Source organism: Callorhinus ursinus, unplaced genomic scaffold, assembly GCF_003265705.2.
Source record: "Callorhinus ursinus isolate GAN/ISIS: 27379988/994484 unplaced genomic scaffold, GSC_fseal_2.0 scaffold20, whole genome shotgun sequence".
Classification (NCBI taxonomy): Eukaryota; Metazoa; Chordata; class Mammalia; order Carnivora; family Otariidae; genus Callorhinus; species Callorhinus ursinus.
In genome coordinates, this window is record NW_027397082.1 from 17,302,598 (window position 1) to 17,317,675 (window position 15,078).

At 37.3% G+C, this 15,078-nt stretch overlaps 1 protein-coding gene across 3 annotated transcripts in view; it reads left to right on the forward strand.

Annotated features, from left to right (window-relative positions):
• PCGF6 (polycomb group ring finger 6) overlaps positions 1-15,078 on the forward strand; it is a 32,709-nt gene that overhangs the window by 13,311 nt on the left and 4,320 nt on the right. Inside the window, exons 8-9 of one of the 3 annotated variants that reach the window (XM_025880982.2) lie at positions 2,848-2,946; positions 9,888-9,974. In XM_025880982.2, the coding sequence (XP_025736767.1) occupies positions 2,848-2,946; positions 9,888-9,974 (186 nt within the window). The remainder of the gene's footprint in view (positions 1-2,847; positions 2,947-9,887; positions 9,975-15,078) is intronic. The other 2 variants (XM_073904246.1, XM_073904245.1) reach the window with 2 other exon arrangements.

Sequence of the window (15,078 nt, forward strand, 5' to 3'; positions counted from 1 at the left end):
TTTGTTTTTACTTTAATATGAACTCATGAATTTAAACATATTTGTGATTTAAACCCATTTCATCGAGCCCTGCATCAGGCTCCCTGCTCAGCGGGGAGCCTGCTTCTCCCTCTCCTCCTGGCTCATGCTCTCTGTCACTATCTCTGTCTCTTTCTCTCTCAAATAAATAAAAAATCTTTTAAAAGATTACTTCTAAAAAAATAAATAAGCCCGTTTCAGTCATTTTCTTTATTGATGTTCAAATTGTCCTTCATAGGTATCATAGTCTGTGATATTTTCTTGCTATCTGTTATGACAAGATGTTCCATGCTCAGCTTGTACATTTTTTGTCCCCCAGACATGGAATTAGTCCTTTCTCCAAGGTGTCCTAGTTCCTTTTGGTAGTTCTTAAAAATCAAAATCTGGCTACCAAGGGTTCATCTAGCTACTGGGTTCATTAACTGTTTCTAGGCCTCTTCAGTTGACAGAGATATGAATTTTTTCAAGGTAAAATGTAATTATGAGTTGATAGCATCTTTTTTAAAAGCTCTTTTTAGTGGTATGCATTATCTAAAGCAAGAAAATAACCAAATATCTTATAAATTTCCCTACAGATCTTAAACTAGCTTATTCAGCTTTCTTATCAAATTGACCTTTTGTGTTACAGATGGCAGGGAAGACTGCTGTGTTTAATTTCAAAAAAGTGTAATTCTGTGGATTTCTTTTTTCCTATTTATTTGCAGATGGTAGGTGGCTATTAGATGTAGCAGAAAAAATGAATTGACTGTGTAGGTAAGAACTGGTTTTTGAGCTTTAAATGAAAAAACAAAACAACCAAAAAACAAATTGTTTTCTTAAAAACTGGATGTGAATTATATGGGGGGAAATCCAGTTAACTTGTGAACCTGGGTCATGAGGACTAGGGTTAGCCACCCTAGCTTTGAAAGCCAAGACCAGTTTTTTTCTTTCAGGTATTGGCACATGTCCTAATTCTGTTCTGGATGATCTAAACAGTACAGTATTTATAACTTTAGCTAAGTTGGATTAATTTTAATGAACACCTGGGGTAAGGTGCTCACCAAGAATTTAGAAATAAGGGAGATTGGACTGTCCTCTGCTGGTATACCTGGGGTAAGCCCAGGAAATTCACCTTCAGAAATGCACTGGTTGCCAGACAGGCATAGCTAGATGATTCAGAATAGCAGCTTCTTAAGGCACTTAATAGGATTCTCATGCTCGTCAGTCATTGCCCCCTACGGTGAGGTATTTTCTTGTGGTCTGTACCTGTGGGATGGCTGTACCTCCTCCTCAGTGAGACTGCATTAGCTTTGTGAGATGAATTCTGTACCTACCTTAAAAGAACATGAAACTTTGCCATTTTTGTCTAGGTTATATCAGTATCCCATGGTGACTATTAGGCCCTCTATAAGAGTCCAGTTCTTTCACATTAAGAGTAAAATGGTCACAATATGCCAGTAGTAACTATGTGCCAGGAATTAATAGGTATCCACGTACATTAACTCACTTTCCTCTTGATAAACCTATGAGGTGTAATAGGTGCTGTTATCTCTTTTACAAATGGGGACGGAAAGGTTCAGCAACTTGACTAAAGACTTATAGCTAGAAAATGGCAGAACCCCAAGACCTATAGCCAAGCAGTCTGTTTCTGGAGTACCTGCACTTAACACTTAGGCTACCTGCTACACTGTGGTAATAAGAGAGAGCTTTATTGTAAGGAAAGATCTTAAGAGAACAAACTACAGGTAGGAAAGCTGAGCACTGTTACATGGAACAAGTCTAGGTCCTCTGGTAGTCATTCTGGGCTCCCTCTCTTTCAGGGTTGAAAAACACTGCTCATGTTTTCCTAAAAGGTACCCTTTTAGTTCTGATTACCTCAGCTTTTCATTTGTCTTAGAGAGTAGCCTCCTTAAAATTGCCTGAGAGACAACAGTAGCTGGCTAAGTGTTAGTTTCTGCTTTAAAACCCCGAGGCCTCTCCACCTATCACCTTCGACCATTGGATCAGATTCCAGCCACATTTGTCTGGATGTTAATCTTTTTATTTTTCTACTTAAAAAGGAAAACCCTTTATTATGGAAAATTTTGCACTCATACAAAAGTAGATAAGAGTAGTAAAATGAATGCCTGTGTACACAACTCAGCTTCAGTAATTATAAACTGATGGCCAATATCATTTCATCTATATCTTCACCACTTCTCATAATTTTAAAGCAAATCCCAGACTATGTATCATTTTTATCAGTAAATAAATTTATTTCTAAAAGATAAGGACTTTTTACAAATATAATAATGATACTACAGTTTTAAAAATGAATGGTAATTCCTTAATCAAATAGCACATGCTATTTAAATTTCCTAGATTATCTCATGAAAATTGTTCTATAGGTTTGTTTAAATCAGGACCCAAATAAGATCCATACATTGTAATTGGTTAACATATCTCTTATTTATATTCCTTACATCTCTTTTAGTTTAGAAGTTCATCCTCCATCTTGTTCTTTTTTTTTTTTCTTGCAGTTTTTTTGTTGAAGAAACTAGATTGTTTTAGACATAATTTAGTCTTAGGTATTCCTTCTCTGTCAATAAATTTTACTCTAAGTTTTATTTTTGGTGAGGTATTAAAATAAACCAGTAAGCCTTTCTATTAAAAAGTTATTGATGTGCTTTTCAGAGAGGGGAAGCTAAGCAAAAATTCTTTTTCTTTTCCTTGATAGGTAAATTAGCTCAAATTTCATAGTAGTTTTTCTCATAAATCTGTTGAACATCTTTGCTGTAAAATTTGCTTTTTGACTTACATGTTTTATGCATATTTGTTCTGAAAATAATTTATTTGTGTTTGTTTATGTAGCCCTTGGAGAAGAAGTTTGTCCGAGTTTCAGGAGAAGCAACTATTGGGCATGTAGAAAAATTCCTCAGAAGAAAAATGGGTCTTGATCCAGCTTGTCAGGTAGAGTACATGTGTGTAAAAGGACAGATGAAGTTGTGAGATCACCTTTAGTATTTTGAAGAACTGTCTCCGGATTTTATGCCGGGGCTTTTGTTTTATGATATGTAGATATTGTAAATGTTCATTAAATATTGGCACACAGTGATTCCAGCCCCACTTGAATCACATTTGACTTACTGTCTGCTTCTCGCTGCCACTGATGACCACCAAGTGTCAGAGAAGAGCTGAAGATATATGAGCCTCAGTTCCTCTCTTTGGTTTTAAAAATGAATGGTAATTCCTTAATCAAATAGGCATGTGCTATTTAAATTTCCTAGTAGCGTAGCCTAGTGGCATAACAAATTATCTCTCATCCATCCCCTTCTCTTCAGAGGACATCTTTGCATTTATAACAAGCTGGCTCCAAGACACCTAGAAAAGTGAAATAGCTATCTAGTAGGAGCCCTGTTTGTTTTTGTTTTTTTTTTTAAGATTTTATTCATTTATTTGACAGAGACAGCGAGAGAGGGAACACAAGCAGGGGAGTGGGAGAGGGAGAAGCAGGCTCCCCGCTGAGCAGGGAGCCTGATGCGGGGTTTGATCCCAGGACCCTGGGATCATGACCTGAGCTGAAGGCAGACGCTTAATGACTGAGCCACCCAGGTGCCCCACCCTATTTGGTTTTTGAGCATTGGAAAATATCTCCCCTTCTAGCTGTGTAATTTGTTCTTTTTATAAGGTGGAAACTCAAACCTCATGTATATGAGCGTAACTTAGAATGTGAGCCAGTAACAATGCACATCTATATAGTTTTCCTTTTTTATTACTTAAATTTTAAAGGGGTTTTTGTTATTCTCCATCATGTGTAAAATTTCATAAAATAATTTTTATTTAAAACACCTATTTGCTGTTAATTAAACTAACTGATATTTTAAAGCTGGCTGAAAGTTGGGTAGTGTTTTTAGTAGTGGTATTTGTAGGTACTAAATAAATGTCTAATCCAGAGAAATGTACTTCTCTTACTGAGTTTGACATAATGCTGGCTGTATCTCATGACAACTAAAAACTGGAATGACTTACCTGTAACTTCGTAGCCATAGCTTACTTGAGGTTATTCTTCCTCTTTTGGTTAGAAATAGGTAGCTGCTTAGAGACCTCTGGACAAAGAATTGTGAGTGATCCCATAACAGTCTGTTATTTCTAAAAACAAGTCAGAAGACTTGCACCTGATTATATAGAATAACTAAGAAGTGCCACCCAAGAGGGCTTTCTTAGGATATAGATTATTTCCTCTGTGGCTAGATACTGATCAGAACACAATTAGCATTTATAAGTTTTACATTGGTGTTTTAAGAAATGTGGTTGTGGGGCACCTGGGTGGCTTAGTCAGTTGAGTGTCTGACTCTTGATTTTGGCCCAGGTCACGAGCTCAGGGTTGTGAAATGGAGCCCCACGTCGGGCTCCCTGCTCAGCACGGATCCTGCTTCTCCCTCTGCCTGCCACTCCCCCTGCTTGCGCGCACGCTCCCTCTCTCTCTCTCTCTCTCTCTCTCTGTCAAATAAATAAATAAATAAATAAATAAATAAAATCTTTAAAAAAGATTCTCTCTCCCTCTCCTGCCCTTCCCCTCCCCCCCTCTCTAAATAAAAGAAAAAGAGGGCACCTGGGTGGCTCAGTCAGTGAAGTGTTTGCCTTCGGTTCGGGTCTCAGATCATGATCCGGGTCCTAGGATCAAGCCCCGCAGGGAGCCTGCTTCTCCCTCTCCCACTTCCCCTGCTTGTGTTCCCTTTCTCACTGTCTCTCTCTCTGTCAAATAAATAAATAAATAAATCTTTAAAAAAAATAAACATTTAAAAAAAGAAGAAAAAGAAATGTGGTTGCCAAATTGGCTTTACTGTGTAAAAATGTGGGTTTTTTTTTCATGTCATAGAATTCAAGGCTTTTAGCATTTTGAAATAAAATTATATAAAATCTGTTTCAACATTTAATTTTCTCTGTCAGTTCTTGGTTCTCTAGGTAAATATTTCTTTCCTATTCAGGTAATATATAGCTGGTAACACTCAAATTACTATTTCACCAAAGTATTGAAATAATAGAACAGAGAATTATCAAGTATGCAGATATTGTGACTAAAATTGTTTAGACCTTCTAAATCCAAGAGAGAATAAACAAGAGTTACTTCTAATATGAGCAGAACATTGAACTAGTTAACCGTTAATCAAAATAAAATGCTTGGCCAACCCAGTCACTTGAGCCTGCTATGCTGACCTTCTTTAAACTAGTTAATCCCAAGTAAGGAAATGTGTGCTTTGTTTACAGATATGTGACCTTCATTTATGGTTATTGACTAGCAGGAATGGATGAGACTACAGGACTGTTAAATGCTAAACTACCTTTTAAAGTTACTTGTGGCATTTCAAAATAAAAAAGGAAGACAATTCTGAAAGATAATAAAATATAGATCGTGTATTCTTAAGAAATTTAAGTTAATTCAAAATTAGAAATCAATAATTGTCTGAATAGATTGCATCACCTAGAGACCTCAGTGCCTCTGGATTCATGGTTGAGTTAGTGGTGTTTTGAACTAGTTTATGCCTTATTTTTATTTTGTTTTTTCTTGTGTTCCTTTGTACATTTTTTTTTTAATGTTTTATTTATTTATTCATGAGAGTCAGAGAGAGAGAGAGGCAGAGGCAGAGGGAGAAGCAGGCTCCGATGCGGGGCTCGATCCCAGGACCCCGGGATCATGACCTGAGCCGAAGGCAGACGCTTAACCATCTGAGCCACCCAGGTGCCCCCCTTTGTACATTGTTTTGTCTTAGATCTTACTTTGCTTTTATGAAATGAGACTTAGAAAATAAACATCATATTGATCACTAAAAAATCTTTATATAAAAGAAGTGATACTAGATTTTGTTGTTAATCCTACCATAATTAATTCTATCTTAAAAGATAGGTTATATTTATTATTATTTACTTAGTATGTGACTTTAACCTTACTATTAAATTGTTTCCAAATCAATTTTTGAACAGACTCTAATGTATCATATTGTATATCCCTACCATTTACTTATTACCTTTTGATATTAAATTGAGCATCTGTGTACTTAGCCGTAAGAGTACACAGATGAAACAGAAAATTCATGCCACCCAGGGACTCGGTTGTGTGGGAAAGATATACAGTACAACAACGGAATGACAGTAGGATGTGGTGAGTGCAACAAGAGCACAAGAATGAATGATTTAACTCTGCAGGAGTTAAAGAATGGACTTGAAGAGTATCGGATAGGAATTTACCAGACAAAAAAAAGAACTTTCTATCAAAGAAAAGAATAAGTGTGGCACTAGCTCATACAGTGAAAAATCCTATCTTGGAATCTGTAGTGTGATCTTGCTTGTAAAAAAAAATTACAGGTTTTAAAAATAAATAAATAAAAAGACAGGTTTTTTTCTTGCCTTAAGACTACCCTCACATTCTGATTTCTGCTCTGAGATTCAGAAATATCATAGTTATCCTTTCTATCTGAGACTTAATACTACAGAGTGTAGAAAGATAGTACAGAAAAAGAGTTAATAAAGCCAACTTGAGGCTTCTGTCTTTAGAAGGGCCTGCTTACAAGGTTAGCCCTTGCCTAGCATCTAGGAACTTGGCCAGCAAAAAGTTTCCTACAATAATAGGAAAAGTCCCCTAACTGATAAGGGTGTTACACTGTGCCTAGACTGTACAAACAGTGGGTCTGTGATGAATACCAGCTTTCCTTCTGGGAGTCTGGAATTTACTAGTTGATAGACAGAGAATGTCAACATGAACAGCCCTCAGTAAAAATCTGTACTCCAGGCTTCAAATAGGCTTCCCTGGGTAGAAATATTGTACAAGTTGGCCGCATTGACAGTGCTAGGAAAAGGAATACTGTGGGTATATCTTTTCCTAAACTGAGGTTGGGGGGTGTGCATAGGAAGCCTGTACATGAATTTGTCCAGACTTCACCTACATCTTTGCCTTACTGATCTGGCCATGTATCCTTGCTGTGTTTTGTGAGTCCATCTAGCAAATTACCAAAAATATGGGTCATGTTTGTGGGAACTTCAGAGATCTGACTGTTTGAATGTGGTAATTTATGAAATATTTACAGTCAGGTGACTTTTAAAAATCAGTATGTAAAACTGGAAGCAATTTAAATGTGTATCAAGGGAATGGGTATATAAAGTATGATATATTCATATAATGTAACACTGTGTAGCTATTTTTTTTTTAAAGATTTTATTTATTTATTTGAGAGAGAAAGAGAGTACAAGCCAGGAGGCGAGGCAGAGGGAGAAACAAACTCCCCACTGAGCAGGGAACCTGGGATCATGACCTGAGCCAAAGGCAGATGGCTTAACTGACTGAGCCACCCATGTGCCCCCACTATGTAGCTATTAAAAAGAGAGCTAACTATGTACTTCAAAGATGACCATGGTATATTAAGGTTTTTTTGTTTTGTTTTTTTAAATAAGTTGTAGAACAATTTATGTGGTATAATCCCATTTTTAAAAATCGAAACAAAAAACCTACATGGACACATAGCATCTAGGGCCATACACATCAAAATGTGGGTAACTGGCCAACTTCTGGGGGTTAAGATTAAGTTGAAAAATAGAGTAACCAGGGGTGCCTGGGTGACTCAGTCGTAAGCTTCTGCCTTCGGCTCAGGTCATGATCCCAGGGTCCTGGGATCTAGCCCCGCATCGGGCTCCCTGCTCTGCGGGAAGCCTGCTTCTCCCTCTCCCACTCCGCCCTGCTTGTGTTCCCTCTCTAGCTGTGTCTCTGTCAAATAAATAAATAAAATCTTAAAAAAAAAATAGTAACTAAACCATAAATGTATATCATGTGGTGAAGCTCATGAAGAGTGATGGTCCCTGGATTGCTGAATACTAAATCAAAACATAGTAATGGTTTCCAAATTCTTTAATTTTTCATGGACCTAAGTTCTGTGCTCAAGCTACACTATCATTGCTTTTAAGTCATTTTGCAAACAAGTATTGCTCTGCCAATTTTGAAACTAGTAAGTGTGAAACACAAGTTGGTACTAATTGGAATTTATGAATTATGATATAGCATGGGTGTTGACAGACTGTGACCCATGGGTCAAATCTAGCCTGCCATCTGTTTTTATAAATAAAATTTCATTGAACACAGCCATACTGAGGCTGTTTTCATGCTATAGTGGCAGATCGAGTAGATATGACAGAGATCCTATGGCCTACAGAGCCAAAATATTTATTATCTAGCCTTTTATAGAAAACGTTTGCCAACCCCTGACACGCACTTGGGCTTTAGAGAAAGATAGACCTGGGTTTAGATCTGGACTTTGCTAGTTACTAGCTTTGTGACCTTAGGAAAGTTAAATGTCTTTACCTCTTAAGTATTCCTGTCTGTAAAGTGGGAATTATAATACCTAGCTCATAAGAATGAAGATTAGATGAGATCACATATATCAAATATGTAGTATATAACATATGGTATACATAGTAGCTTCTCAGTGAAATGCAATTGCTTTCACTATTCTTCCCCATCCCTGCTTAAGGTTTTAGGAAGATTAACATGTTGGCAGTGTGTGGGATTTTTAGAGTAAACAGAATTTGAAAGTAGGAAATCTGGTTAGGAGGTGGTGTGTTTTCTGCTTTAACCCTCGGGGCTGCGGCTGAAAGGATGACATGAACTCTAAGAAGTATTATGATAAAGCGCCATAAGACTTGGTAACTGATTGCATGTAAGAAGAAAGGGAAAGGAGAAATAAGAGTCAGGCGATATTCTATTCTGGGTTAGAGGACAAGGAGAAATGTCGTGCCATAAACTAAAAAGGGACGTTAGGAGATCTAGCCAATGAAAGGATAATAAGATGTCAAGGACCTGACCCCATTTTAAGGCAATAGGAAACGAGCACTCATTGCAAGACAAAGAAAGATTGAAGATTTGCATTTTTGTCTTAGGAAATAAGTATACCGGAATCTTATTACCATATAGTATATAACTATACAACATCACTATTTCTAGAGCATCCAGTGTAAAAGTAGATTTATCTTAGAGCTTTGATATTACTAAAGGACTAAAACGATCCTAAGATGTTTCATCCATAAAATAGTTCCCTTAAGGGGGGTGGGGGGATGGGTTAGCCTGGTGGTGGGTATTAAGGGGGGCACGTTCTGCATGGAGCACTGGGTGTTATGCAGAAACAATGAATCATGGAACACTACATCAAGAACTAATGATGTAATGTATGGTGATTAGCATAACAATAAAAAATTTTTAAAAAAAAGAAAAAATAGTTCCCTTAGCGTGTACTTTAAGGGTTAGACTCTCCATTGTTGGAAAATGAGATATTCCTTATAAGAGAATTACTCAAAATAACTAGAGATTACCTTTTTAAGTATTATATTTCCTTTTAATCATTTTATCATGAACTTTAAAAAAATGTACCTTCCTGTGCCACCTTTATGCTGAATATATCAAATGTGATTTTACTTGTTCTCAGCAATTCAAGGAAATCATTTTGAGTATCTGCTATACTATGCTGTTGTCCTGCAATGTCTTCTAATGCTCCTTCCACTTTATTTCTGTAGCAGGTTTCTAAAATCTGTCTTGAGAGTGTTTTATCAGTCTAAAATAAAATAGCAAAGTCTAGCCTGGAAATAATTACATTGGTTTTTCCTAATTTTTTCATATGGTTTTTTTTTTTTTAAAGATTTTATTTATTTATTTGAGAGAGAGAGAATGAGAGATAGAAAGCACAAGAGGGAAGAGGGTCAGAGGGAGAAAGCAGACTCCCTGCTAAGCAGGAAGCCCGATGTGGGACTCGATCCCGGGACTCCAGGATCATGACCTGAGCCGAAGGCAGTCGCCTAACCAACTGAGCCACCCAGGCGCCCCCATATGGTTTTTTGAAGCAAGAAAGCAATTTGATACTCTTATTTGCCCATAGGTAGATATCATCTGTGGTGATCACTTGTTGGAGCAGTATCAAACTCTAAGGGAAATTCGACGTGCTATTGGTGATGCAGCAATGCAGGTAAGTCTTAGAGTTTATCATGCTTATGCCTGACAGGGAAGTTATTTAATGAAAGAAATGTTATCAGTATTACTTGGACTATAAATAGTAAAGTTAATATTTATCAAATGCTTCTTCTGTGTCAGGCACTTTTCTAAACAGTTTATATGGTTTAGCTCTTTTATTCCTCATATTTCTGTCTTTTTGTGTGGACATATTTTTATCTCTCTTTGGTGTACATCTAGGAGTGGGAATCACTGGGTCATATGGTAACTCTGTGTTTAACCTTTCGAGGAACTATTAAGACTGTTTCCAAAACAACATCACCATTTTATAATCCCACCAGCAGTGTATATGGGTTCCAATTTCCCTAGATCCTTGCCAACACTTACTATTTTTTTTTTTATTAAAGTCATCCTATTGGGTGTGCAGTGGTGTCTCATTGTGGTTTTGATTTTATTTCCCTGATGACTAATCCTGTTGAGGATCTTTTCATGTGTTTATTGGCCATTTGTGTATCTTCTTTAGAGAAATTTCTATTTAGATCCTTTGCCCATTTTTAAAAATTGTAGTTTTTGTCTTTTTATATTAAGTTGTAAGAGTTCTTCATATATCCTAAATACTAGTCCATCACTATCAGATACATGATTTGTAAGAATTTTCTCCCATTCAGTGGGTTGTCTTTTCATTTCCATTGTGGTGACCTTTGAAACACAAAAGTTTTTAATTAGAATGAAGTCCATTTTATCTATTTTTCCTTTTGTTCCTTCTGTGTTTGGTGTCATACCTAAAAAACCATTGCCTAATCCAAGATCATAAATATTTACACCTATGTTTACCATAGATTAATTTTTATTCTAGAATGTCAAATAAGTGGAATCATAGAACATGTACTCTTTTGTGTCTGGCATCTTTCATTCAGCATATATTTTGAAACTTATCCATGTGGTTGCATGTAGCCATAATTTGTTCCTTTTAATTGCTGCATAGTATTTCAATGTATAATATGCCATATTTTATCATTTTCCTATTTGTGGACATATGGGCTATTTCCAGTTTTTGGCTAATACAAATGAAGTAGCTATAAACAGTCTTATACAAGTATATTTTTTCCTTTTCTTCCTCTTCCTTGTATTCTTCTTTAACTAGCTTTTTTAAGAACATATGTTTTCACTTATTTTGGACAAATAACTAGGAGTGGAATTGCTGGATCATAGGAAAGGTATATGTTTTGTTTGATAGGAAACAAAGAACTGGTAATTTTTTTAAAAGATTTTACTTATTTATTTGAGAGAGAGAGAGCATGAGGGGGAGAGGGTTAAAGGGAGACTCAGACGCCCCGCTGAGCAGGAAGCCCGATGAGGGACTTGATCCTGGGAATCCAGGATCATGACCTGAGTCGAAGGCAGTTGCTTAACCAATTGAGCCACCCAGGTGCCCCAGAATTGATATATTTTGATGTGATTTTTGTGACTGTGCTTTACCACCAACCTATGAAGAACTATTGCTGAAATTTCTGTAGCCTTAATGACTGGTCTATTGTGGAGAATTTTTTTTTTAAAGATTTTATTTGTTTATTTGAGAGAGAGAGTATGAGAGGGGGGAGCATCAGAGGGAGAAGCAGACTCCCACTGAGCAGGGAGCCTGATGCGGGACTCGATCCCGGGACTCCAGGATCATGACTTGAGCCAAAGGCAGTTGCTTAACCAACTGAGCCACCCAGGCGCCCCTATTGTGGAGAATTTTATTTAATTTTTTTGCTTGGTTTTCTTTTTACTAATTTGCTACAGATTTCCTCACACCCACCACTCAGATTTAGTGAGTGATAACACTTTGCTCTTTCAGGTAGAAAGATGTAAAATTTTTATCATTTTATTTTATTTTCTTATGTTTTTTTAAATTCTTTATTTATTTGACAGAGAGAGAACGAGCATGTGCACAAGCAGGGAGAGTGCCAGTGGGAGAAGCAGGCTCCCCGCTGAGCAGGGAGCCCAATGCGGGGCTCGATCCCAGAACTCCGGGATCATGACCTGAGCTGAAGGCAGACGCCTAACCAACTGAGCCTCTCAGGCGCCCCTATTTTTTTTGTTTTTTATAGATTTTATTTATCTATTTGTTTAGAGAGAGAGAGAGAGAGAACACACACGGGTGCAAGGGGGGAGGGAGAGCATCTCAAGCTGACTCTGCTGGCACAGAGCCTGATGCAGGGCTCGATCTCACAACCCTGAGATCACAACCTGAGCTGAAATCAAGGGGCGGACACTGAACCGACTGAGCCACCCAGACATCCCAAAAATTTTTATCATTTTAAAAAGAGATTTGAAACAAGGCAAAGTGTTAATACTCAATAAAACTGAGTACTGGTTACAAAGGTGTTATATTTATCTTTGTACTTTGAAGAATTTTTAAACCTTCAGAAAAGTCATAGGAATAGTACAATGAACATCCATACATGCTTTACCCTGGATTCGCCAGTTTTAACATTTAGGATTCCATCTGGCAAACAGAACCAATATGATCGTTAGGGAATAAGGGATTATATCTTAAAACGTTTGTTAGGGGCTGGTGAAGAAGTGTTTGGAAAGATATTGCCTTTGGATCAGTAGTCATTGTAAATCAGTGGGGCAGCACTTGGAAGAAAAGACAGACATAAAGTGGGGAATAGTGAGAATAAACTGGCACCTGTAAGGAGAAACTGGAATGTGTGTCTCATCATTTCCATCTTCAGTGACATGGGTGATCTGTAGATAAAGCTGGTGGTCTTTGGCCCAAAATTCAGAGAGGCCGGAAGGTGGAGCTCTTGTGGGAGCAGGAGGAGTTAGTTGCAGGCCTGGCCGTACGTGTACCTACAGTGCAAGCCAGTGTGCCAGCAGCAACGTGTGTAAGTTGGGCGGGCATCTGGCGCCCTGTAATGACCTGAGCATAATGGCTTCTGCCTCCTTCCACTTTGCAAGTGTGGTACAAGTCTCTACTGGTTAACTCAAAAGGGAAGGGAATTCTGGGAAACACAGTTCCAGTTCGGCTAAGTTGACCTACCAAAATGCAAAAGAACCAGTGAAAATGAAAAAGACTCAGAGTTAAGTGTTGGTGTGGATGTGGAGTGACTAGAATTTATATACATTGGTAGTGGGAGTGTGAATTGATTTGATCACTTTGGAATTCTGCTGGTAGTATCTACTAAAGCCATGTAGATACACCCCACTCCCCCAGCAATTCCATTCCTGAGTATAGATCTAATAGAAATGAATATTATGTCCATCACAAGGCATGTACAAGATAGTTTATAATAGCTTTATTCATGATAGCCACAAACTGGAAGCAACCCAGAATAAGCACAAAATTGTGGCATATACATACAATTAAATACAACTACCGTATGCAGCAATGTGGATGAATCACATAGACATAATAGTGGGCGAAAGAATATACAGTTGATAATCATTATTCATGGATTCCATATTTGTAGATTTGCTTACTTACTAATGTTTTATTGTAACCCCCAAATTAATACTCATAGCCATTTCATGGCCATTCACAGTTTTTCATAACTTTTTTTTAATGGTATTTGGATTTTTTAAAGAAATCACAAGTTTTGTAATTTTGCTAATAAAACTTATATGTAATTGAGGATTGGAAAGATGCTCCAAGACTGATTGTTCTTTGTTGCGATATTACAGGTTGTAATTATCCTTCAGTTACATAGGTACACTACAATTGTGATAATAGTTTGTCAGAGTAGCAAAAGTAATTAGCAATACAATGATTAGGGACCATTAGTTTTTTAAATGGCTGTCATTATTAACTTGAATTTTATGTGTGATTTACAAAGAAGAGGACTTGGTCACCTTTCTGTTTCTTTGAAAAAGTAACTGGCTTTTTCTTGATCAACAGTTCTCTTATTTCCAAAAAGAACATGAAGATGCATGAAATGTAATTATTTTTGCAATATAGCCAGCTTAGTGAGAGAGTGAAAAGGTTTTAGGACTTAGTGAAAAAAAGTCTTGAAGTTATTTGGGTTGGAAAGTGAAAAGAAAAAGGGAAATCTATAGATCAGCCTGCCAGGCTAATTGAGGAACAACACATATATGATGTGGAATCTCAGAAAAAGATAGTATTACTGATAATTAACATTTCTTGAGCCCTTACTGAATGCTACTGTATTCTAGGTGCAAAAGAACGTGTGTTATCTTTTTTTTTTAAAGATTTTATTTAAGTAATTTCTACACCCAATGTGGGGCTCAAACTCAACTACCCCAAGATCAAGAGTCACATGCTCCACCAGCTGAGCCAGTCAGGCACCCCAAAACATGTGTCATCTTGTGTAAGCCTCACAACAACCTTAAGAGATAACAATTATTATCTCCTTTTTTCTTTTTATTTATTTTTTTAAGATTTATTTATTTGAGAGAGTGAGAGAGCTTGAGCATGTGCAAGCGGCCGGGGGGGGGGGCGCAGAGGGGGGGGGTGGGAAGCAGACTCTCCATTGAGCCTGGAGCCTGACACAGGGCTTGATCACATGACCCCAAGATCATGACTCAGACAGAAACCAAGAACCAGACACTCAACCAACTGAGCCACCCAGGCACCCCTCCTTTTTTCTGTTTTAAAAGACTATTTTGAGATAATTTAAGACTTAGAGACAAATTACAAAAATAGTACTGAAAGCTCCTATGTAGATATCACCAGCATCCTTTAATATTAACATTTTGCGTGACCATGCTACAATCATCAAAACTAAGAAACTGACATTGTTACAGTACTAATAATGAAACTGCAGACATTGGGTTTTGCTAATTTTCCCACTATTGTCCTTTCTCTGTCCTAGGATCTACATTGTATTTCATTCTCATGTCTCCTTGTCTTCTTTGAGTTTTCCAGTCCTTCCCTGTTTTCATGACTGATACTTTTGAAGAGTATTGGTGATAAACTGTCCCTTGTTTGGGTTTGTCAGGTGTTTTCTCATGACTAGATTAAGGTTATACATTTTTCTTACAAGTGATGTGCCCTTCTTAGAGTAGCATCAGGAGATATTTAATACTGATAGGTCTTTCTCTTTATAATTAATAATATCTTGGGGCACCTGGGTGGCTCAGTTGTTAAGCGTCTGCCTTCGGCTCAGGTCATG